At 36.4% G+C, this 23,804-nt stretch overlaps 3 protein-coding genes across 3 annotated transcripts; 2 read left to right on the top strand and 1 right to left on the bottom strand.

The window, feature by feature from the left end:
* Positions 1-1,804: 1,804 nt before the first annotated feature.
* Positions 1,805-3,787, bottom strand: LOC136348832 (UDP-glycosyltransferase UGT5-like). The gene is made up of 3 exons (XM_066299984.1): positions 3,357-3,787; positions 2,495-3,301; positions 1,805-2,436 (listed from the first exon to the last, which is right to left on the bottom strand). The coding sequence occupies exons 1-3, from the start codon at positions 3,598-3,600 to the stop codon at positions 1,928-1,930; spliced, it is 1,560 nt and encodes a 519-aa protein (XP_066156081.1). The 5' UTR covers positions 3,601-3,787; the 3' UTR covers positions 1,805-1,927.
* Positions 3,788-6,048: 2,261 nt separating this feature from the next.
* Positions 6,049-23,535, top strand: Vang (Strabismus domain-containing protein Vang). Its single transcript, XM_066299821.1, has 2 exons — positions 6,049-6,589; positions 21,218-23,535. The coding sequence occupies exons 1-2, from the start codon at positions 6,462-6,464 to the stop codon at positions 22,758-22,760; spliced, it is 1,671 nt and encodes a 556-aa protein (XP_066155918.1). The 5' UTR covers positions 6,049-6,461; the 3' UTR covers positions 22,761-23,535.
* Positions 6,456-19,397, top strand: LOC136348722 (guanine nucleotide-binding protein G(q) subunit alpha). Its single transcript, XM_066299823.1, has 2 exons — positions 6,456-6,589; positions 14,676-19,397. The coding sequence occupies exon 2, from the start codon at positions 14,774-14,776 to the stop codon at positions 15,842-15,844; it is 1,071 nt and encodes a 356-aa protein (XP_066155920.1). The 5' UTR covers positions 6,456-6,589; positions 14,676-14,773; the 3' UTR covers positions 15,845-19,397.
* Positions 23,536-23,804: the final 269 nt, after the last annotated feature.

Genomic DNA, 23,804 nt, shown 5'->3' with positions numbered 1-23,804 from the left:
TTAAGCTAGTAATAAATAGATCTTTGAGTGGCAGCGCTAAGGTTACTTATTTAAGTCATGATAACTTAGCTTAAGTGGCCCAATGATATATCTTATACAAGTCCTTACGGACTTGAAACGGTCTTCTCATTTTTGAGTTTCTTCACGATACTACAAACCGCTTGTCCATAACTTGTAAAATTTTCGAGGTACAACACCCCTGAAGTCCTTAATTTTTGCGAATTTTTTATACTGAAAATAACTATTTGAAAAAACTGCCTTTCCAAGGCTGCACCACTCCAACTGAAGTATTCACGGTCAATATAGGACTCAGGTGAATCAATAAGATCGATAAGGAGCATATTCGCATCACATGGCGCAATATTTCTTCAAAAAATGTTAAACGCGGAAATTGCCCATTTTTCCCTTGTTTTAAATTTCGAACCGCGCTAATTTAGGTAGACGTGGACTCTTTGCCTTGAAAAATTGGTCAAGTCGAATGATTTTGAAAATTTTATGGACCCTATAATAATTGACCACATTGATGAAAATCGTCATACCCAAAAGGTGTTTAGTCTCCTAGAAAAACAATTCATTCAAAAAAATTGTCTGTTAAATTGATGCAATGTATCGGGTAGCAGCAGGACATTCAAACTCTATTATCAATACGATGCTGAATAAAAGGTTTTCTACTTATATCGCTAACATTCATAATTCGTGTTTTTACATAACAATCATATAAGTACCTTTTCCTCACTACGATAAACCATATGAGTCAATTTTATGAAATTTTAGCAATGATCCTTTGAAAGTCTATTTTTATATCACTTTTAGAGATTCATGGCACTCACAGATATCTCGTTTACTGGCTTAACATTATAAATAGTCATCATGATTCGACACGAAACGTAATCGCCAATTAAGCAGCCGTTAAAGTTCTTTAGTCAATTATTATTATATGCATTTGCGTTATGATTCCAATAGAACAAACGATGAAATATTATTTTTAACTATGTCTCGTTTTTTCGAGGGTGGCAAGACGTGGCAGAGTTATGGAGATATATTTAGGGCCTGAAATTAATCAAAGCTTCCTTAGAAATTGATTGACACCGCCACCCTAATGATAGAAATGCCGGAGATTCGGAGGATTCCTGACGGCTCTTGAGTGAACATCAACTATAAAATTTTGCGAAATATTTGTTGGTATTTCATCACGAATAATTCATTCACCATAGTGTCAAAAATTAAATCTTAATTCCAAGGTCCCACTATACGCTAAGAGATGGCGCAAACATTCTCATAATAGATTCCATTAAAAAATATCAATTACGACGTTTAATCAATAATCTAGAAAAATCCAAAACCTCCGGAAAAGAATATTTCCATCATGAAGGGAGCATGGAGTTGTGTATCAAGTTTAACTGCAATAAGAAAAATCACTGAAATCGGAAAGTGCAATATTCTCTACAAATACAACGCATTAAAGAAATCTGATCTGTTAGATTAGCACTATCTATCGGGTAATAACAGAATCTTTAAGCTTCTTTCTTGACACGGTGCCGTATAAGACTTTTTCTAAATGTCTACATTATTTGCTTACTCACGTTTTTGACAAATTATATTCGTCTTTATGTCAAGAAAAGTGTTATTATTTTTGAAATACTATTATAGTTGAAACAATAGGACTGAACGCATCATTTAATGTATTTTCGGAATTTATAGTGATCTCCAAAATAACTTACTTTTGCCTCCAATTCAGTTATGGTCTAAACGTATCAGTAAAGTTTTAGAAGGTTGTAAAAAGGAAATATTTAATAAAAAATACTTTAAGGAAACTGTATTTTATTAAAAACAACAATATACCCGTACAATTTATTTCCATTACGCATTGTCATCCCACTCATATCTCCTCAATAACGCTCAAAACATGATCCCCTTTCACCATCCTCTAGTTAGTCTTCACTTTTCTCCTACTATTTCCTTTCCCCACACAACAAAACTTTTTCACAATCACCTTTAACATTACAACAATGCCCAACACAATCATAATAGTAAAACCCAAAACATCCACCATGTAATACTTGTACCAAGGCAGCCTCACTCCTGCCACCCTTAAATGAGGAGCTCCCTTATGCCTAATAACATAATCGACCCAATAGGTGGCAGTTTTCATGGGGGTCTCTGGACGGTCGTGGTACAATTTCGATTTCATTTGGACACTTTCTCGGTATTTAGGATTTGTAAGTAACTCGTTTATGGCCTTCTCAAAGTTGGCTTCGTTAAATTCAGGGTCATTGAAGCCCAGTTTCAAACCGTATCCATTGTAAACCGCTCTATCAGCATTGGCATCCTGATCGCCAAAAACCGGAAGAGCCAAAATTGGGACACCATGGTAAATTGTTTCGGTAGTGCTTAAAAGACCTCCATGAGTGATGAAGAGTTTGATGTTTTTATGGGCTACAATATTTTACTTATGTAAATCAATTTTTATATGTTATTAAGACTGAAAACTTACCTAAAATATCTTGTTGGGGGAACCATTTTTTTATAATCACATTCTTGGGTTTGCCTGGGAGGTCCTCCTCAAACTTCCAAAACACCTTCTGCTTCAACCTTCCCAAAACATTCATAATAAACTCCATCTTGTCTTTAGGCATATCTTTACTTTTAATATTAGACCCCATGCTGAAGTAAATCACCCCCTCTTTAGAGCTATCTAAAACCTCCAGCAAGTCACTGGGTAGCTTTTGTGGGGAATCCACAAAGTACCCTCCTATTTCCACCATATTCGGTACTAACGGCAAGGCTGGATACAGGCTTGTGTGTGAATTTAGCAGCACCAAAGACACATTAGTGCGTAGATCGTACAAAGAAGGGGAATTGGGGAATGCTTGGTGCATAATCTCCTCATGCTTAGGCAAAATATAATATTCGTTTAGCAGATATTCCGCTAAATAGAAAAACGCGTTTTGAGCTCTATTCAAGAAAGATAGATCTTTGGAAAAATCGCCTTTGAGAATGTGGGCTGCGTAGGACACTGGAGCTGCATTGCCCACCAAAGAGTTGACCCAAGAGTTAGGTCCCACGCTGCTAAGTATGATCAAAGGGCAGTCGTAAATGTGAGCAAAAACCTTCAAGGCATCATTGCTGAATTGTTCTAGAATTACTGCGTCGAATTTTTGGTTGGAATCCAGCAATTTGCGAACTTTGGGATGGTATAAAGTGCTATTGGAGAATTCAAGGAACATTTCAGTCATGCGGGTTAACATCACAAGAAATCCGTTTTTGTTCATATCGAAGATGTTATGTTCTAACATTTTTTCTGAAAAATTGCATTATTATAACCCTCAAAAATTATTAATATTTACCCCCATTACCTTGCATTTTGTCAAAAAATCCATCAAGTAGAATATCAGTGTAATTACTACCTTCAGGAACATCTTTCATAGGAATTGCACTGACCATCGTAACGTCATGTCCGGCCATTACCAATCCTTTCATGAGTTTAGAAGTAAGAATGTTGTGGCTGATTCCAGGCATTGGGAATATTCCTAGTATCCTGGCACATTGCGATTGACACGAAAAAGCAACAATAAGAAGCAAAATATTTAAGATTCTCATGGTTTCTCGATGAGCTTGACCTTGACGCGGGATTGTAGTAATTAGATGAAGGCTTTGATTAATGCACAACTAAGCACGTGAGTAGACGTGGACATACTAAAATTTAGTTTAGGCAGAGAATTTCGACTAGTACCGTGATGGTGCAAGTGCTAGACACTAATGCTTATCATCAACAACGTGCTACATCATTTTACTTTACAGTAGATTTGTTTATCTACTATGTAGCTTCTATACCAGGAAACAAAGTTATTAATAAAAAGATCTTCAATTATCAACATGAAGGTTACTTATTTAGAGTATGATATACTAAGCTTAAATTGCCCAGAGATATAATTTCTATAGTCACTAAATGACTCGAAATAATGTTCTAGTTTTTGGATTTCTTTGAAATACACGAGTTTTTTAGAGACAGTTCTAATTTCTGCTCATACAGTATTGTATCTTCTAAAAATCATCTTAAAAGTTTCGTAATACGTCGTATAATGAATAAATAAGCCCTATAATCTAAATACGTGCATTCGCCATAGTGTCAAAAACGAAATCTTAATTCTAAATTTTAACTACCACGGGAGAGATGGCGGTAGTGTTCGAATAACAGATTCCTTTGAAAATCTATCGGACTCATCACAGATATTAATTAATACTGTTGAAAAATCAAAAACCCTTACAGAAGAATATTTTTCATCTCGAAGAGAGCTTGAAATTTTGTATTAAATTTAGCCACTCTAAGAAAAATTGTTGAGACTAGACCGATTTGTTCGGTACATTAAAATGTACAAAATGCAAATGCATTGAAGAGTTAGTTTGTTAAATTGGTCCCATCTATTGGATAATAGAACATTCAAACATCTTTCTTGACATAATACTGAATAATAATTTTAATGTACATATATGCGCGAACTCTTGTAATTTACATTTTGCCTTTTTTGGGAATCATATAAGAGCAATTTCCTTAAAAAGGTAAGCCCAATAAGTCAGTTTTATGATACTGTACAATGATACTTTTTATTGGTACATTTTTAGAGAATCGTAGCATTCATAGATATTTTCCTGCAAACAACTTAATAAATAGTCGTGATTCGACACGAAGCGTAATCGCCACTTAAGTGTCTACTAAAAATCCTGGGTCAGTTATAATCGTATGCATTTACGTTATCGTCCCAATTGGGCAAACAATGAAAACTCAGTGTCTTACTATTTCTGCCGATTTTATTGAAATTAGGATGTGTTAAAATTATAGATATATTTCCAGTGCCTGGAATACGCCACAGCATCCTTAGAAGAAGAATGTCCCGGGGGTCCGGGAGTCTCAAAGATTCTTGAATAAATACCAAATAAATTTTGTATCCTAGGCGTGATAGTTTTGCAGGCTTATTGTTGTTTTTAGAGTTTATGTTCAAAAGCAACAGCTCTAAATTAAATAAAAGCAGCTTTCTAGTGATGATAATTCTCCAAAAATTCCTTTGCATTGTCAAATTTGAAGACTTCAATTAGAAATTTCAAAGAGTTCTTTTGGAGCAATTCAGTGAGGAAGTCTTTAAGCTCTTTGCTCTATTGTATATGCGTGTACTCTCATCACCATCAGCTGTATAGGTCCATGCTTTTGGATTCTCTAATTCGTCGGCAATACAGTCCCTGTGTCCTATGTAGCGTATCTGCTTAAAGGGAACTTTTCTAGTGACCTTTCATCCTCTAACAGAGCTCAGAACCTGTTGTTGAAAATCGCAAAATATTTACTGAATTACTGCTGCGTTGTAGTTTTGTATCATGATACACACAACGTTATTATACACAAAAAAGATTCTCATTTGAGGGTGACAGGACTGAGACTGCCCTGGTGCAAGCATTACATGGTAGATGTTGTAGGGTTTATTGCGGGACTTGTGCTGTTGGAATTGTAGTGTTTGTTGAGCGTTGTTGTGTTCTGGGGATCAGGTAGAGAGGGTGACAAAAAATATATTAATTAAATTAGTGATTAAAATAATGTACATGGGGAAGCATTGGGTGCTAAAAAATGAGTGAGATAATGGAACTGAAATAAAGAATGTAGGAATATCTAGGATTTTTAAATAAATTACTGTCGTTTTAACTGCTGTGTTTATAAATGATTTTAGCGCCTACGTGTAATATCCGGCACTTATTGAAGCGCAAACCGCAATTCTCAAGTTTTTGTATTTTTATAAAAAAATTCAAGCAAGCTTTAGTTGATTTTATGACAGTGCTGGCCTCTGTGAAACAACTCCTGAAGTAAACTATTATTAAATCATGTGTGTAGATTATGTATACAAAACCGAATTTCCCCGACTGCTTTAAGTTTAAACGCGTGCCTGTTTGCACTATTTACCCGTAAATAAGCACTACGATTAATTTATAATTTGCACACTATTTAAATAACAGAAACGGCACAAAGAAATTTATATCTACTGTCAACTTCCATCTCTAGCAACGTTTATGCGGCCACCCGTCCAAGCCCAATAGCGAAATTTGCCGTTTCCGGTCCTTAATGCGCACGTCTCAACTTGACATCTATCATCGATCTCCTGTCAACCGGCTGCGCTTAGGTAGCCATGTTAAGTTTCTAGTCAATGAAATATTTAATTAAAATTTCCTATTTAAAATGCGGTAAAAGTTGAGAATTTCGTTCGCATTACATGTGGCACCTGTGGGAGGTCGCGTGCAAGTCTCTGAAGTGTCGGAGAAACCGGCGTATCATTGAGAATTTCAGCAATGTTTACATAACGTCAACACCTCATCAAGCGAGTCAATGAACTCCCTGCAATTTGTAAAAATTCAGGTATTCTTATAGTAGCCAACGAAAAATTCATGAGTAGTTCTGTTCGACCACATTTCCGGGCAATTTTATGGGTAATGAAAGTGTTAGTATCATGGAAACTGAATCTGTAAAGTCCGAGAACAGTTCACGATCCAGGCGCTCCCGTAGTCACCGAGATAGAAATAACTTCAGGCAACACTCACATCGAAGCACAAGGTAAATATTTCTTACTTTACTGCCCAAACTATAAATTCGAACGTCAAAGTTGGTTTACTTATTAGTATTTTATTACTGCTGTTTGCTATCCTTCACTATGAGGTGCATAGGTGGATTCTAGGGCGTATCATACTCACTCAAATATTAACAGTTTTTTTCGCTTTTTTTGCCTGTTTTAGGGTGTTTTGTCTATGTCTTCATCTTTCAGTCATTCAACTTACATCTATAATTTTAAGGCAACAGTTTAGGAGACAGGGTTTGAAATATTTCTTGTCTTTTTGCAATTATCTGCATGAACAGAGAAATATACACAGCATAATATTTTGTTATCAGCCATAGAGATTTTATGAGCTTAAAGTTGTAATTATAGGCCCTAAAATGTTGTATTAAATAAAATACGTCACCGCCTAAAACTGTTGCTGCCAACAAATCAATTAAATCATGTTTTCAGTTTTTACCACTTATTTGAAATTTACATAAAATTCTCCTTTATAGCTGAACAACTAATTAAGTTACTTGCATGAATGGAATTGTTATGCCTATTTTTTTGGGTATTAATGCCAACAATAATTTGTCTGATAAAGTCAATAAATCATCTGTCCCTTAATATTGCAGCAAACAAGGGCAAATTGTAACTGGATAGTGTACTAGATGGAACACTGTTAAGGTTTTTTTTATGTACTTGAATACAGGCCAAATAGCAGGGGGCAGGATAATAATTAATATGATTGTTAATTGATTAATGATCCAGGTACTTTTATATGCGTTCTCCGAATCACTTAGAGCAAATTGCACATGTTGCGTTAAGGTCATCTGAATCACCTCATGTTCACTTGACCAAAATTGATATGTGTCTTACAAAAGACCTATATAATTTGTGCATATTTTAAGTTTAATACAGGGTGTTCCAATGAAAATGTAGCAGAATATAATATGGCTAGAAATGTTCTTTCTTGCCATATTATGTTGTACGGAGATTGTTGGAATTTAATAGGTTAGAAATACCTGATTAAATGGGGGAAACATTGTAATAGACAACAGCAATTCTTAAATTTTGTTACGAATGAAATTCTCATTTTCCTTTCAAAACATTCATAATTTGTAAAGAATAGCTCCCAAAAATTATAGTGAGTTCTGTTACGTTCTTGTCATAGTCCATATCTGGTCCTGATTACACAGTGTCAACATTGATGTTGGAGAGCCTGAATATAGTGCTACCATTATTTAGTCAGGTATGATTAGTGTGGACTTTGGCTATGCCTTTCAAGCATGCAGATTTCTAAACCTGGTCTTCGTCCTAATACTAGAAATACGTGATGACAGCATGACCAAAGCTTTTAGATCAATAAGTTTAACTTCTTCCCTAACGAAAATGTTGGAAAAGATTGTTAATCAAGGTACATAACAGAGGGAACAGTGGGGTGGTAGCCCATCAGTAGCACACAAAATAGAAAATTATTCAGGCATGAAGGTGATACTTCACTCTTCTTTGACATAAAAGGAGCATTTAATAAGGCAACGATTGATAACGTTTGAGATGCTGTTGTGGCTCAGCGCTCTCTATCCTGTTACGGAGACATGACATTCCCATATTAGATCCAAGAGAATAAAATTTGGGACACCCTGTATATTATGATAAAGAGAAAAGATTTATTTTAAAATTTTGTTGGCCCTTGGATTGATTCATAGATTTAATTAGGTGCAACACTCTGTTCACTAAAATTAGTAAAAGATTTAATAGAATAACGTCAATTACTGTAATATTTGTGGACAAAATAGTGGTTTTTCAATGTTTGCTGCAATTTGAATCTGCCTGTTTAAAAAATACTGATTGTCCCCGTGAGGTGCTTCACCTCTATTAACTTTTTTGTTTTTCTACCGATTCAAATGATATTTTCATTTCATATATTTGGTACATCGGTACCTTGAAAGAATTTTCGATCTGTTCTTCATTATTTCTGGTTTAAACAGAAATGACCTCAGTAAGTACTCAAATTGTAAGTAGAACACCCTGTATGTTACATAGTTTGACAGGGATCTCCAGGCTGATTAAAAATAAAAGTTTCATTTAATTATTCCTAATTGTTTTTTGATAAATGAAGGATATGCGTTTCATAAGGATAATGAGTTAGCGAAAGAACACCTAAACATGGAGAATTCAAGTTTTATTGAACTCATTACCCATATTAAGCACATTTTCTTCATTTGTGAAAAATGTTTAGGAGTTATTAAGAAAAACTTTATAATTTTTACAGTTACTGGCAGTAAAAACCCCGTCGACTCAGATGAAAATATACCTGGTGTCGTATTTAAAATCCAATTATTAGTTATTAATAATTGAACATAATTAATGTACATTGGTCAATTATTGATGTTGTTTTTTCGTTGACTGAAAATACCAAAAACACGGCTAACTTAGTGTTAGGTGATTGCAATGTTAGTACATCAAATAAATAGCCTGAGAATTTGATTTCAATGATTCCGAAAACAAAAAATTCCATAGGTAAATCACGTCGCAAAGGCACTTAGTATACTTTTGTTCCGTCCATTGTTGGGCTTCCTGAAAGAAGTAATCAGAAACAGTTTCCTTCCTCAACTTTTTAAATTCTATGCATTAGATCTGAGATTCAATATAGATGATTATAAGTAATTGCCAAAGGCCAGAAAACACACATACATTCTCCATTGGCGAATAAAAATATTTTCCCCAAAAATTGATTTATGGAACCAAAAGATTCATTTTTAATGTTAAAGTCACTATCTAAAGAGGGTTGACTTTTAACTATTTTATGGTCCCTGTGGAGGTTCATTTTTCACTCTTTACTTCAAATTCAAAGCAAAGAAAGCACACTGTGATTTGCACGATGTAAGCTCTTTCCTGGCACTATCAAACAAACTTAGATGTTATAGAAATGTTGATATTACGTAGAAAAGGACAAGACATTTCATTCTTAAAAGTACTATGTCACCCCATATTTTTTTTGAAAAAATCCTTAAAAATAGGCATTTTGTCAGTAGTTCCTACCCTCAAGCTAACTGTTTCCTCCAAGGTTTTGTGATGCTCGATAATTTTGGTTTCGTTAGCCGGTATTAGATGGATCTTAATTTTTTTTCGTCACCCGACTAATATGAACCCTGTAGTTTCAAAGCTTAAAAATCAATTGTGGATGAAAAAATTAGTTTGATTCACCAATGGAACACAAAATCCCCAAGTAAATCGAACCTATTCCTACGAGATGTCCCAAAATGAGTGTATAGGATTTTGGCATTCCACCTCCAGAAGTAGTTCATATGAACGTAGATTCCTAAACGTTTCTTTAATGAGATTCTTCCAAGGTGTTAGAGGTTAAGTACGTTTTGCGCATTATTGCTTTAAATCTTTGGCTGCTCTTAAGATATTTGCAAGATTTACAATGATGTTTTGCGATTATCAAATGAAGGTTGCAAAGGAACCAAAAAAACTTTAAATTGAATGATAAGTTTAAATTTGGAGAAATGAGCAATGGCTAACGGTGGAGCCAAAAATGATAGGGAAAGTGCCAGAGGGCGAAAACATAGTGAAAAATGTGTGATTGTAAAAATTCTCCTTTTCAAAAAACGCCCTGTGGCTTTAACGACGTTTTCATCAAGTAAGTTGAGCTGTTTTATTCGCTGACTTTGTTCGTGAATTAATTGAAAAAAAAATTAAAATTAAGACGTATACAGGTGAACGGTTTTAAAATCTAGTCCAGTACGCCTCTAATTTTCTCGAAATTTGTTCCTTCATTTGAAGGACAGTAGCACAACTTCGTATTTTTATCGCCTAGAAATTTCAGTGGCGTAGCTGACTTCCAAAGATTTCCAGAAATTTTGCAAAATCGGAGTTCTTGATGTTTACGCAATTTCATGTTTTCGATGTAGCTCAGTACGCCTCTACTTAATTTTCCCTGCATTTTAATTACGTTAAAGACATCTTAAATATTGATTTTATGTATTTATCAGGCGCAGATTGCCTCTAAATATTTCTACACATTTTTGAAAATCGGGCCATTATAATCAATTCACAATTTTCAATGTCATTCCTATTTAACTCAACTGGATGGAACTCCTTGGTTATGGTTAGTTTTTAAATTTAAGTTGGTTTTATTAAAAATTAAAATTATATTGTGGAAACATAGTTACAAGGAAGATCATGATATTTGCGCATCAATTGAAGCGTTTTTTCACATTGTCAATGAGTCATTCTGCAGAGATACTAAAAGCTGCTCAACATATTGGAAACTATGAGGGACAATTTCTTGGGATTTAGCATGCTGTGAAAATTCTACTCTTTGCCACACAACTTTTCGGCAGAAAACTTTGAGGTAAAGGAACCTAAAATTTGCAATCACTGTATCTAAGTTGTGACATGAAATATTGTTAAAAATCCAAGTATAAAAATTGCAAAAATACTTATACGTTGCGTAGAAAATATGTCCTGGTGCAGAATTGCCTGCAGGAAAGAAAATTAATTTTCCAGGCGTCTTATGCGGGGCATTTTGATATCTCAGGGAAAAAGTGTAAAGTTTTCAACAGTATTATCATCTTCGGATCAGGCGTAATTTAATACATCCTCTAGAACACGTACTAATTTTCGCAGGAATCTACATATGATGTTCTCCGGTTTAGACGTTTCCTAAACTTTTTAATATTACAAATCCTGCATGTCATCGTCTATCAGTTCAGTATCAGTTGGGATTGATTTTAATTGCTCAAAATCTATAGGTGTGTAATTCAAAAACGACTAGACCTTAAACGTTTTTAAAATTCTGATTTTAGTAAAAAAAAAAAAAAAAAAAAATTGGGCAGCACACGCTGACACCAACTTCTTGTATATGGGCTACAAATAGAACTTAATTTAAGAGTGTTCAATCTAGTTCATTCTATATTCGGATTAAATATACAAAAAATTGTTCAAAGCTACCAGGAGCAGACTTAAAAAAGTTAAATCAAATTTTAATCGTTAAATTTCCTTTTGTGCAGTAACGAATCGTTTTCGAACCTATGCGTAGCACATTTTTAATACAGAACACCCTCTTAAAATTCGTGCCGCTAATTTTGGGACATCCTGTCTATTTGCTTCTCAAGTATGATTACGGCTTAGTCGAGTGGGGATAAAGGGAAAAAATTACCTTTCTGGTTCTGTAATCAGATATATTCGATTTGCTCAACTGCAGCCTATAGAGCAGATATCTTGCCATTGCAGTGTACAATTTTCTTCAACTTAATACGGGAATCATCATTTTAAATTTCTCGCAAAGAACCACCAAGACACCACTTTAAGATGTTTCATTTGCTTATCGCATATAGAACACATTTCTTAAGATGTCTGGGGTTACACCTCACTCGTAAGGATATCTCAGGATCGGATTGCGAATGATAACGTTAATTTTAACATGACTATTTTTATGTTAACTTTATATTGCGCCGTATTATTTAATAAAAGTTATAAAGTCGTTAAAACATGTCTCTGTATTGAATCAAATATTAGTTCGAACTTGTTGCATTGAGTTAGTAGTTAGTTCGTTAGTAAGGAAGTGTGAGAGCCGCAGAGAATGGGCGTCGCATTTTTGCCTTCTTGCGAATAATTATTGAAAATGAGAGCCTTCTTTAGAGAATTCAAATTATTTTGGCTTAGGGAGCGAATGTGGGTATTAAGTCCAAACTCAACTGTTGTTCCCATGTTTAGATTAGGCCTCCTGGTGCGTGAAGCTCAAGAAGTTTTTACGAATTGTTTAATTTTATCGACAGCAACGTTCGTCGATATATATACAGGGTGTCCCAAAATGTTTCATTATATTTCAGTGGGTAATAGTAGATTGAAAAATAATATGACTCCCTATATAAACCATATTCCAATGATGCTTCATTAAGAAGATACGGGGTGTTAAACTTAAAACACACCTGGAATATTTCAACGTATCAGAGTATCAATGAACAGGCGAGCTCAATTATGTATTGAACAAAATGGCCACCAATTTGAACAATTTCTATAATGTTATAGCAAATAAATAATATTTAAAACAAACTTAATATTATTAAAACCATTTAGAGAATATCGTGCATATAGACGGTATTCAATTCTTTACTGGCAAACGATACGTCGGACGAAAAAGAGTCAAGTGAGCATTTTTCTTCTAAATGAAATTAAAATAATAAAAATAATTTTTATTTTGATAAAAAGCAGTGGCGCACCATGTTTTTCTTTAAAAATGTGCTGAGAGGTGTCCGTACGCACGTCACTGGTGAAACGAAAAATAGCCCTTTTGCATAAATAAATGCGTCTACATTAACTCTCAAAACATGCCAAAATTCACATACACATCTCAAACGGTTTTGAATATATCAATAAAAGTTAGATTTTTTAAGTAAAGTTTAACACCCTGTATCTTCTTAATGAAGCATCATTGGAATATGGTTTATATAGGGAGTCATATTATTTTTCAATGTACTATTACCCACTGAAATATAATGAAACACTTGTGGGACACCCTGTATATATATATATATATATTTTTTTTTTAATTTTAAATCGTATCTTTTGACTTTATTTCAAAAAATCGTTGCCCGGACAGCGGCGCTGAAGAAACAACTTTAAAAAAAGCACGGAATAACGCGCACATCTATGAATAACGGGTGAAAAATAAGTCTTTAATTATTATCCAGAAATGATGTCTGTATCAGAACCCGAAATTGATTTCTATCCACAATTGGTAGCATCCGGTACCTCAAATTGAAATGTTCTTTCTTCGTTCCGTCCATAGATGTAAATAAGGATGAAACGTACCAACTTGGGATATCGCACCACTCGGCCTCCAGCCGGAATCGCCTCAGTCGCAACTGCAACTGAACGTGCTCCTTTTATTCACGGATAATATAACAATTATCTTAAATATCCATACGCAAGTCATAAAAACCATTGAAAATACATCCCTTTATTTTCGTTTCGCACAAAAGTGATTTTCCCTCAAAGTTAAAAAAAAAAACAGTTCTTACAACACCGCCTAAAATAACAGAATTTGGACCAATTTAATTGATTTTTTTCTTCAATTTGTTAGCTTAAATCATTTAAATTTCACACAGGTGTAACAAAAATAGAATTTTTGATGTGTAAAGAAATCACAGGGAGTCAAGTCAAGGCGACGACTTCGCTGGCGAATGTTCCTGTTTTAACTAATCTAATTTAGGTGTAAGACTTGGGTCGCCCTCTATCGGCGTGGCGATTAATTGTTTCCAATTCTTTATTACTGGTGTCGCCATCTGGAGCGAGTTCGTAATAGTACGATTATAAACAAAAAACGATAAGACGTTGTTTGAAATTCAGAAGCAATAATTGCGAGATTTGGGGCCGTATTATTAATGTGCTGTTGGCTTTAATTGCGGGTCAATTTCCGTATAAAATTCAAAATAGGCCGTAGGTGTTGTTCAGATTCTTGGTTTCTATGGGAAGCAGCTTGAAGGTAAAGTTATTAGCACATTAACAATTTGGCCCTTGACATCTTCATGAGCCGAAAAGCAAAGTTTTGGCATGTATTTCCTTTTAGTTGTTTTGCTCTGTGTATCTGCCTAATATTTGACTTATTTAGGACTAGGGCCAAATTACACGACCATCATTAAAATTTTGCCAAATGGGTTTTCACTGGATTCGATTGTCAGCCGAGTTTGTCACAAAGCTAATAATTTGGCCCTCGGTACTGCTGGAGCACTTAGCCGATGCAGAAACAAGATGAGCGACTGCATCTGCCAAGTGTCCCCGATAAATGTGTCCACCTTTATATGTTTTTCCATAACACAATAATATTATCACTATCACATCATCATGTCGTTACCAACAAATCAAGTTACATCAATCCAGCGCTTTAAACGGCTTGTTGTGTCCATTATTTTTGTGTTTAGTCGCTCATCCTTTGTGTTTCTTTGTATATCGCTGCTCCTCCCGGAAGTAGATCGGAAGCACCTGGACGCGTCACTCTTCTCATTGCCCTCAGATGTTCATTTATCTGTTTTGTGTACCTTTAACCCCGCTTAGTGGACTGAAACATTAACACACACTTCTCTTTTGTTCAAGAAAAAAAGTCGTCTGGGCCCCAAAAGTGCACTGCTAAGGCGAGAGTTGAGAGAGCGAGGATTGAGTGAAAAGGGTCCTCTAAGGGACAGTCCGTGACCATGCAGTGCCCGCAGTGTTGTCAGTCGGACGAGGCCCGCGAGCAGGAGCGGATTAACGCGGAAATTGAAAAACAGCTGCGCAGAGATAAGCGGGATGCGCGTCGCGAGCTGAAACTCCTTCTGCTGGGTACCGGGGAGTCGGGCAAGTCGACTTTTATTAAGCAAATGCGCATCATCCACGGCGCCGGTTACTCGGACGACGACAAACGCTCCTTTATAAAGCTGGTGTATCAAAACATCTTCATGGCCATGCAGAGCATGATTAGAGCCATGGACTTGCTGAAGATCCAGTACGGGGATCCGGGCAGCCGCGAAAAAGCCGAGCTGGTCAAAAATATCGATTATGAAACCGTGACCACTTTCGAGAGTCCCTTTGTCGAGGCCATCAGAGACCTCTGGAACGATGCTGGAATCCAAGAATGTTACGATAGGCGTAGAGAGTACCAATTGACAGATTCGGCCAAGTACTATTTGAGCGACCTAGATCGGATAAAGGCCCCGGATTACTTGCCCACGGAGCAAGACATTTTGAGGGCGCGAGCTCCCACCACCGGCATTATCGAGTACCCCTTCGATCTGGATAGCATCATCTTTCGAATGGTCGATGTGGGCGGACAAAGGTCCGAGCGAAGGAAGTGGATCCACTGCTTCGAGAACGTCACTTCCATCATCTTTTTGGTAGCCCTCAGCGAATACGACCAGATATTGTTCGAGTCGGAAAACGAGAACCGAATGGAGGAGTCCAAGGCACTGTTCAAGACCATCATCACCTATCCGTGGTTCCAGCACTCCTCCGTTATTCTCTTCTTGAATAAGAAGGATCTGCTCGAGGAGAAGATAATGTATTCGCATCTGGTTGATTATTTCCCCGAATACGACGGTCCCCAGCGGGACGCCATAGCAGCTAGAGAATTTATTCTAAGAATGTTCGTTGACCTAAACCCGGACAGTGAAAAGATCATATACTCTCATTTTACTTGTGCCACTGACACTGAAAACATCAAGTTCGTGTTCGCAGCAGTCAAAGACACAATTTTGCAGTCGAACTTGCGGGAATATAATCTGGTCTAGAGTCGGTTAGTACAGTCAGTCCCCAGTTTGAGTGAAACCATGAGAGAGAAGTGAACATTTTTTGTGATGAACTAATTAACTGTCTATTATATGTAATCTGTGTCAAGTCGTGCTTCACTTGATGTGCCATTTTTATACAGTTAGATTATGGACTTTTGTCTAATTTCGCGAAAGGCTTGTATTTTATTGACTATAAAGATTGTCGCTGTATAAATGGTGGTCCATAAAGTCGAAAGCAAATGGAAAACGTTTTTATTACTAATTATTGCTATGAAAATACCATTTTTGATGAAACTTAGCGCATAATGATTCAGACAAACAAAATCAAGTCCCTTCGGAAATATTGTTGCACGCCTACTGTATATAATGTACGAACTGCTCACGAAGAAAGCCGGAAAAGTTTTTCGTCCATTTTGAGAATAAGGGAAAATGTATTCAACCGAAAAGATTCTGAAAACGAGAATTGATAGATGTCGGCGATTAACCTTTAGGTAATTTCTCCAGTCATATGTTTACAGAGTTAGTAATGTAAGGGGCCGGCGAAAAAATGTTCTCCAAGTGTGGAGAAACGTGCAACGACATGGATTAACCGGACCAAACAATTACTTCTTTCCATATGTTGGTCACGTGAACGTTTGTACCTTTGATTTGGTATTTGTCGGATATTTTCATGTACAAAGCGTCCCAAAAAAGGCCGCAAAGCAACCATTGCACATCGAAAGATGTTGCCTGAACCATGCCTCGACTTCAAACAACGCTGACCGTAGCGTCGCTACGCTTCTTCGCACCACTAAAACCAATTTACATTTGAAGTACCAAACTGTACACGGGGTATTTCTGCGAAATCGCTTAAGATTTGAATGGATTTTTATAGCTGTGAGAAGCTCATGTTTGATAATGAAGAAATATTTATTTGTAGTTCTGCCGCCGCACCGCTTTGTGTATCTGCAATGTCTGGTTGCGTCAAATAAACGGCAATTTACGCTATCAGCTAGGCCATGCATAGTTTTGGGTGACGAGTAGCACTTATACGTTAGTTTAGTTAGACAAGGCATTTTCTAACGAGTTGCATGCATGTTTTTTACTAAATTTGCTGTTAGATGAAGAAATTAAAAAAAATAATAACGGCGCAAGTTTGAACGTGTTCAACGCGCACGCCCCGCATTTGCAAAACTGCAGTAAGTATATTGTTATTGGTTCCATTTATGAACCGAGTTGCCAAGTGACGGTACTGCCTTTTATTGTGCAACTAGTTGCGACGTGGTGTCCTTTTAGTCACTGGTTTCCTAAACAAAATTGCCGCTTAATTTGTCAAAATTGCGGAAAGATTGTATTGTGCAATTTTCGAGAAAATTTTCTTCTCTATAGTGCATATACATATAAGCAGCAACAAAATATCACAGGCACATAGGACACACAGTAAATTACAATTATTTTTCGTTATAGACCATCTGATCAAAGAGCGGCGGTTTGTATTTGGGATGCCCTGTATATCCTGCGTGCGTCTAATTGCAATATCTTCAAGCAAATTCTGATCGTTTTTCTATTTGAACAAATATTTTAATGTTGCACCCTCTGGAATATCATCGGCGTCCCTTATACTTTTTAGTTCCCAGTTTGTTGTACGAGTCCGTACGGCTCTGATTTTAATTTTATCAAGTTGATTTTCGGCTAATTTCTTTCATGGGCTTCTCTCTTAAGCTTTTTGCCCGCGGTGCCTCCGGTTAATCCATATTAATATTCAATTAATTTGAAAATATCAAGATTTAAAAAGAAAATTCCAAATTTCAAAGAAACATAGTCATTGGCGTGGTACGATTTCAAATGCACGTTAATTTTTTTCTTTTTTTTTTAAGACTTGTTATCCAGATTTTTATCTGGCTCGTCCCTGGTACTCCCTAAATTAATTTGAAAATCTGGGTTTCAAAATTACATAAACGTTTAGATGAAGTGTGTCGAATTAGATGGAGTCGTAGGCGTAGAGTCCATTTTTCCCATAGAGTTAATTTCTTTAGATTGCTGTAAGTCTCTTACGCCTCTATTTTGAATTTGTCTGGAATTGCGAAATTTTAAATTTCGTTTGAAAACCGGCGAAAGTGCGAGATAATAAAAAAAATCCATAAAATATATGAAAAAGTCGAGAAATGCCGATGCTTCAAAGTCCAAGATATGACTACTTAAGGGGAAACTCTCGAAAAACGTTGAAAAATTGGGAAATTTCTTTAAAAATTAAGAAAATATATCAAAATTTAAACATTACAGTGATGGGGAAAAATTTTGATCTTGCAAGTGACGAAAATGTGGGATAATACGGAACGGGTTACCAAACGGCCCAGAAATAATATTTATGGCGGTAATATTACGAAAATTTGAGCGTAATGTTGCTATTTTACAATAGTAAATTCTTCGAAATCGTGTGGAGGAGAACGACAATATCAAGGAGAAATTCACTGATCAATCGCATTAATCATCAGGCCATTGAACAAATTGCTTTCAATAAGGATCAATCGCCGATATCCTGGAAGAAACGAGTTTTCAGTTTATGCAACACTGTAAATTCCTTAAAATTACCGAAAAATAATTCCCTGAGCAGTTTAGTTTATTTCGAAGGATTCAGTTTTAATTTATCTAATTTAAGGAGAAACTTGCTTTGCACAAAAAAGTGGTTTTGTATATGGTTTATATTTCGATGTAATCACTATAAGCACAAATTACTGAGTTATACATATTTTGATACAATAATGTGTTATAGTTATTTAGTTTGCGTCAGTCATAGGATTAAACACGTTAAGGTACGCTGTTCCAAGTACATAAATCCGATGGTTCTGTGTTTTAGCAAACAGATAGTAATCAGCTCGGTAATCAAGCAGTTAAAATAAGTTCAGATGCAGTAATAAATTGTAAGTTTTAATATGCACAAATATGCGGTTGTGCTGCTGTAAGTAACTTATCATAATTTTGTCAAGAATGTCATTTTCTGAGGAATTAACGATAAACAAAGTTTCCCATTCGTCTTTTAGTTTGGACTATCCATTGAGTAATACGTTAATGTAGAAATAATTTTTATAAATTTTTGCAAAATTTGTTTAGGAATAATTGACGAGCGTTCAAAAAATTAACGATTTCTTGAAGGCTCTTATTCCCTTCACTTCAAGGGAAATATTCCCTCGTTTTTGTGTTTGATCCGACATTATTAAATAGATGTGTGTATCTCATAATTATTTCTCTTATTATTGTCTTTATGTCAAAATTTACGTCTTCCTCAACAGCTGAATCTCTTACACCGCAGATATAAAAACCAAACAAAAAAAGGCATTTTTTGAACGCCCGTTTTATTTGTGTGGGTTGTTTTTTTGAATGTGACCCATTAACTACATGAGTAACAACAAGCACAAATCATATTTATCGTATAACATAGATGAAATAAGGCTTTTTCTATTCTTCATAACCCCAAAACTGTACTTCTTGTAAGTAATCATAGAGAATTCCAAAATCAGAATTTTATGAACATGTAAACGTTTGTACTAAAGACAATACATTATGTCTAATCTTAGGCCGTTTTATTTTGTCGTTTATGCATAGAAATGTATGAAATTTCATACTCTTTGCTCGTGATTAAATCTGTACTTTAACGAACTTGTCAAAGGTCCCTCGTATCTATTGGTGTATAGTGGGGCACAGGTGATAGTAGAACGTCGCTGTGAAAAGAACGAATGACAGAGATTCATTTATACAAGATTTAATGCGTTGAAATGAGATCGACGCTGCTGGTTGATGAGTGACAGCAAGCTACCCGGGGCGTTTCATAACTTGACTCTTTGATTTTGCTGAATTTGTGTGCAATCTGGTAGCATTTTTTAATCGAAATTTCTCTCTTCAAAATAAATAGAAATAAGGCATCTTTAAATTTTGTATGTAGGTACAGGATGTTCTATTAAGAGCGCAAGAGCAAGAGCAAAGAACTGTATATCAGAGGCTGTGAATGGTAGAGTTGTGAAACAAGGGTCTTGTTAAGAAACGTGACCAAGGAAAACGCTTTAAAATATTTCCGTTTTTGCAGCGTTGCCAGTCCCACTCGAAAACAATGACAACATAGGATTTCTTAAAAGTTGACCTCAAAAATCTGACGCCAAATTTTAACAATTTTAAAGCGAAAGGCGTTGAAAAATTAAAATGTTCGCCCTTTAAAGAGCTGCACCTCTTTCAGAGCGGTCTCTAACTAGAGGAAATTTCGACCTTTCAAAGCCACTTACGTTCAAAAATTTATAGTTTTAAAGATCAACTTAATATTGCAAAAATTGCGCAAGTAACAAAGCTGTGTGCGAAAATGGCACCCACGCAGGGGCGGTCCTTTGATAAGGCGATGTTGCCCCAGATCACAAGTAGATTTAAGGTATTTTTCGTAGTCATATTCTTTAACAAGAAAGATTTTTGCTTCAAACTCCTACCATTTCTAGCTTCTGAGATACAGGCATTTGGCTTTGTTTATAGAGCACCCAGTGCAAGGAATGTGATAAAATATTTTGTGTTGGAATAATTTGGTGTAAAGGTTCCGGGGACTTTCGAATAAAATTAAACCTCGGGAATGAAATTTTGTCAATGCAAGTAAGTACACATGTCAGCTCTTAAGGACGCGGAAAAGCCCTAAAAGAGCACCTACACAAATCATTTAAAAAAATACGTTGACAAAGTCGCGTTACGTCCGACAGATGTTTCCTGTGTATGACCAACGTGCGGCTGCCATTTTGTTTTATAAACAAAAACGCATTGCTACGTTGCCATTTTTCAGACTAAGGAAACAACAGTGACACTAATATTGCATGATATCTTGAATAAATACCCTGCATAATACAAATTGTTAATTTAATGGTTAAAAATACGAATAATTCAGAGATATAACAGTAATTCGAACACCTTCGTGTGCATGTTTATGCAAGTTCAAGGCCGCTGCTGCCTAAAAAAAAACGCCGTTTAGCTGACTTCCATGGAATTCTCGATTAATTATTCCACAGATTGTAATTTACTGGTCGGTAATTTGTTTAACATACCGGCCGCAAATCGCTAAATATATTGGCATTATAATCGCAAAATGCGGTCTTCATATTGTAAATTAAAACCCAATTTGAAAATATTACGAATCCTCAACTGCTATGGCAACCTCTTTGGGTCAACGGCGGTTGCTCTATGAGCCGCCAACGTAGTAAAAGGTTTTGGTCTTCTAATACGTAGTTACTTCCTCGAAGTGAGAGCAGCAACATACTAATTTTCCGACAAACGTATTGATGGTGATAAGATTATTGAAAGATATTTAAAGCCTGGGTGCAGGTCCGATAGTATTGTAGCCCCCCTATATGCGAACCCTTTTTGTTGCAGAAGCAGTAAGTCGCGAAAGAACGAAGACATGGCCCCGTTTCAAACAGCGGTTACCTTAACCCCAGACAATAGAGACGGGCAGGAAGTGATCGAAGTGCAAATATTGCCCCAAGATGACAATTGGGGTGAGAACACTACCGCCATAACGGGGAACACTTCGGAACAGTCCGAGTCCACTGAAGATGTGAGCAATTGGCCAGGGGAGCCGGATACAGGAATCGGGTTCGTGTGTCAACGATACGTGGGAGCTCTGATGACTTATGGGTTATCGACAATCGCGTTTTTAAGCCCCATTGCCATGGTAGTGTTCCCCAAATTGGGCTTCTTTCCAGCTTTATCTAATCGCTTGGGATTAGCCGAAGGAGATCGTCTATTGGCCTGCGGAGCTGAATGCAAAGGCCAACTAGTTTCCTTAGCCTTTAAGCTCATTATCCTATCCATTGGTGCTTGGGCAGTTTTCCTGCGTAAACCCCACGCCACATTGCCCAGATTCTTTCTATTCCGTGCCGGAATTCTGCTCTTCGTGCTGGTTTGCTGCTTCGCCTATTGGCTTTTTTACATAGTTCAAGTAACTGAGACTGCTAGGGCAGCCACCACTCCCGAAGAAACTGTGGACTATAAAGCTCTAGTGGCTTACGCCTCGAGCCTCACCGACACTTTATTATTTGTGCACTATTTGGCGGTAGTTTTAATAGAAATCCGACATCTACAACCGCAGTACTACATAAAAATCGTACGTAGCCCAGACGGGGCCAGCAAAGCCTATGCAATAGGGCAACTGAGCATTCAAAGAGCGGCAGTTTGGGTTCTTGAAAAGTACTACACGGATTTCCCCATTTACAATCCATATCTGGAAAGGATTCCTGTGTCAAAATCCAGGAAGACGTCTACGAGTTTTAAGTTCTACGATGTCGATGGAGGGAATAATACGCAAATTCAGCAGTCTCAATCGAGAGCAATGTTGGCTGCTCATGCTAGAAGGCGCGATTCCAGCCACAATGAGCGGTTTTATGAAGAACACGAATACGAGAGGAGAGTCAAGAAACGCAGGGCTCGTTTAGTGACAGCCGCAGAAGAAGCTTTTACTCACATCAAGCGGCTGCACCACGATCAAATCTCCTCAATCCCCATGGACCCTCACGAAGCCGCCCAAGCCATATTCCCATCCATGGCTAGATCACTGCAAAAGTACCTGCGGATCACCAGGCAACAGCCCCGCCACACTGTAGATTCCATACTGGCCCATTTGGCCCATTGCCTTACCAACGATTTAACCCCGAAGGCATTTTTAGAACTCTTTTTAATCAGCGAACCAGTTCTTCAGAACGATAAGGAGCAAAAGGAGGTTCAGACTTGGGCTTTGATCTGCGAGGAGCTGCTCACCAGACCCATGGCCGATGGCACCACTTTCCAGTTAAGGCAAAACGACGTTTCTCTTTTGTGCTCCATCAGGAAGCTGCCTCACTTTAATATTACTGAGGAGGTCGTTGATCCAAAGAGCAACAAGTTTGTGTTGAGGTTGAATTCCGAAACGTCCGTATGACCTTTGTATACTTCGCTTGATCGACTGATTTAGTTTAAGTTTATGGTTAACTCAGGTTGTTTTAGTTCAAGTTAAATCTCTTATTTCAATCTCATGTGGAAAACGTTGCTCATATTTTCTTATTAGAGGTGACCTCTGATGCGCTGTTGTTAGATAAGTGCGCTTTGTGGAGTTCCTCACGCTCAAAAAGGTAAGTATGCAGCTACTTCTAGTTTACCCTTAAATTTGTTAATTCCGTACTTAAAATACACCTACTAAAGTCACAACAATTATATTGACTTAAACGCTATTAATGTGTGTCGTGCATTTTCCACTAAACTTTTCTCTCTATTAGAATAGACATCATCATTAACTAAACTCTGAAAGAGTTTTTAATCTTAAGCAATCTTTAGGTAGTCAATGTAGATAATATAATAATCTTTTAGCTATTTTTCTAAATTATCAAAAATCTCCATATCTCTACCTATCTCTGAAATATTAAATACAAGAGAGGTGATATCAATGCCTGCATAAATACGAACATTCCTTGTAATTTTTATAGCCGTTTATCATATTGTAGTAGGTATTATATAAGAGGTAATTTTTCTAAAGTGGCTCAGTGCATGTTATGCACTAGTTTCAATAATAATTATTAGGTAGCGTTTTTATCCAGTGATGTTTTGATACTCATACGTACACAACTCGTAGCACAAGAAACCGTAATGTAGGTAGGAATGTAATATATTTTGTGACACTATTTCCTAATAAATAAATGTATTTGGTCGGTGTAAGAAAACTTGTTTTCAATTTAAATCGTTGACTGGGAATAGTTGTTTTCATATAATTACAAAATATACTTTTTTTACGTATCGGCAATTAGAAAATTTTGTAAAGGATTTTTGCGTACTCGTATGTGGCGCCACCTTCCATTTATCATTTGAGCCTTAAACTTTATTTTTTAACATTTAGGACAGAAATGTTATAGTTTCCTCATTGTTTTAGTGAAAATAGCTGGAGAGAAAACTGTAAATCAAGAAAGAGCTCAAAATTGGTTTACAAAATCTG

This window comes from Euwallacea fornicatus, chromosome 35 (assembly GCF_040115645.1).
Source record: "Euwallacea fornicatus isolate EFF26 chromosome 35, ASM4011564v1, whole genome shotgun sequence".
NCBI classification, from domain to species: Eukaryota; Metazoa; Arthropoda; class Insecta; order Coleoptera; family Curculionidae; genus Euwallacea; species Euwallacea fornicatus.
The sequence above is the reverse complement of the archived record's forward strand: the minus strand, read 5'-3'. Positions and strand labels throughout refer to the sequence as shown.

What these genes read in the sequence shown, in the direction of transcription:
- LOC136348832 (XM_066299984.1), bottom strand. Translation starts at nt 3,600, where the DNA reads ATGAGAATCTTAAATATTTTGCTTCTTATTGTTGCTTTTTCGTGTCAA. An exon ending in ATTTTTTGACAAAATGCAAG is followed by an intron (nt 3,302 to 3,356) that starts GTAATGGGGGTA and finishes GCAATTTTTCAG; the next exon opens with AAAAAATGTTAGAACATAAC. An exon ending in CCCCCAACAAGATATTTTAG is followed by an intron (nt 2,437 to 2,494) that starts GTAAGTTTTCAG and finishes AAAATATTGTAG; the next exon opens with CCCATAAAAACATCAAACTC.
- Vang (XM_066299821.1), top strand. Translation starts at nt 6,462, where the DNA reads ATGGGTAATGAAAGTGTTAGTATCATGGAAACTGAATCTGTAAAGTCC. An exon ending in CACTCACATCGAAGCACAAG is followed by an intron (nt 6,590 to 21,217) that starts GTAAATATTTCT and finishes TTTTTGTTGCAG; the next exon opens with AAGCAGTAAGTCGCGAAAGA.
- LOC136348722 (XM_066299823.1), top strand. Translation starts at nt 14,774, where the DNA reads ATGCAGTGCCCGCAGTGTTGTCAGTCGGACGAGGCCCGCGAGCAGGAG.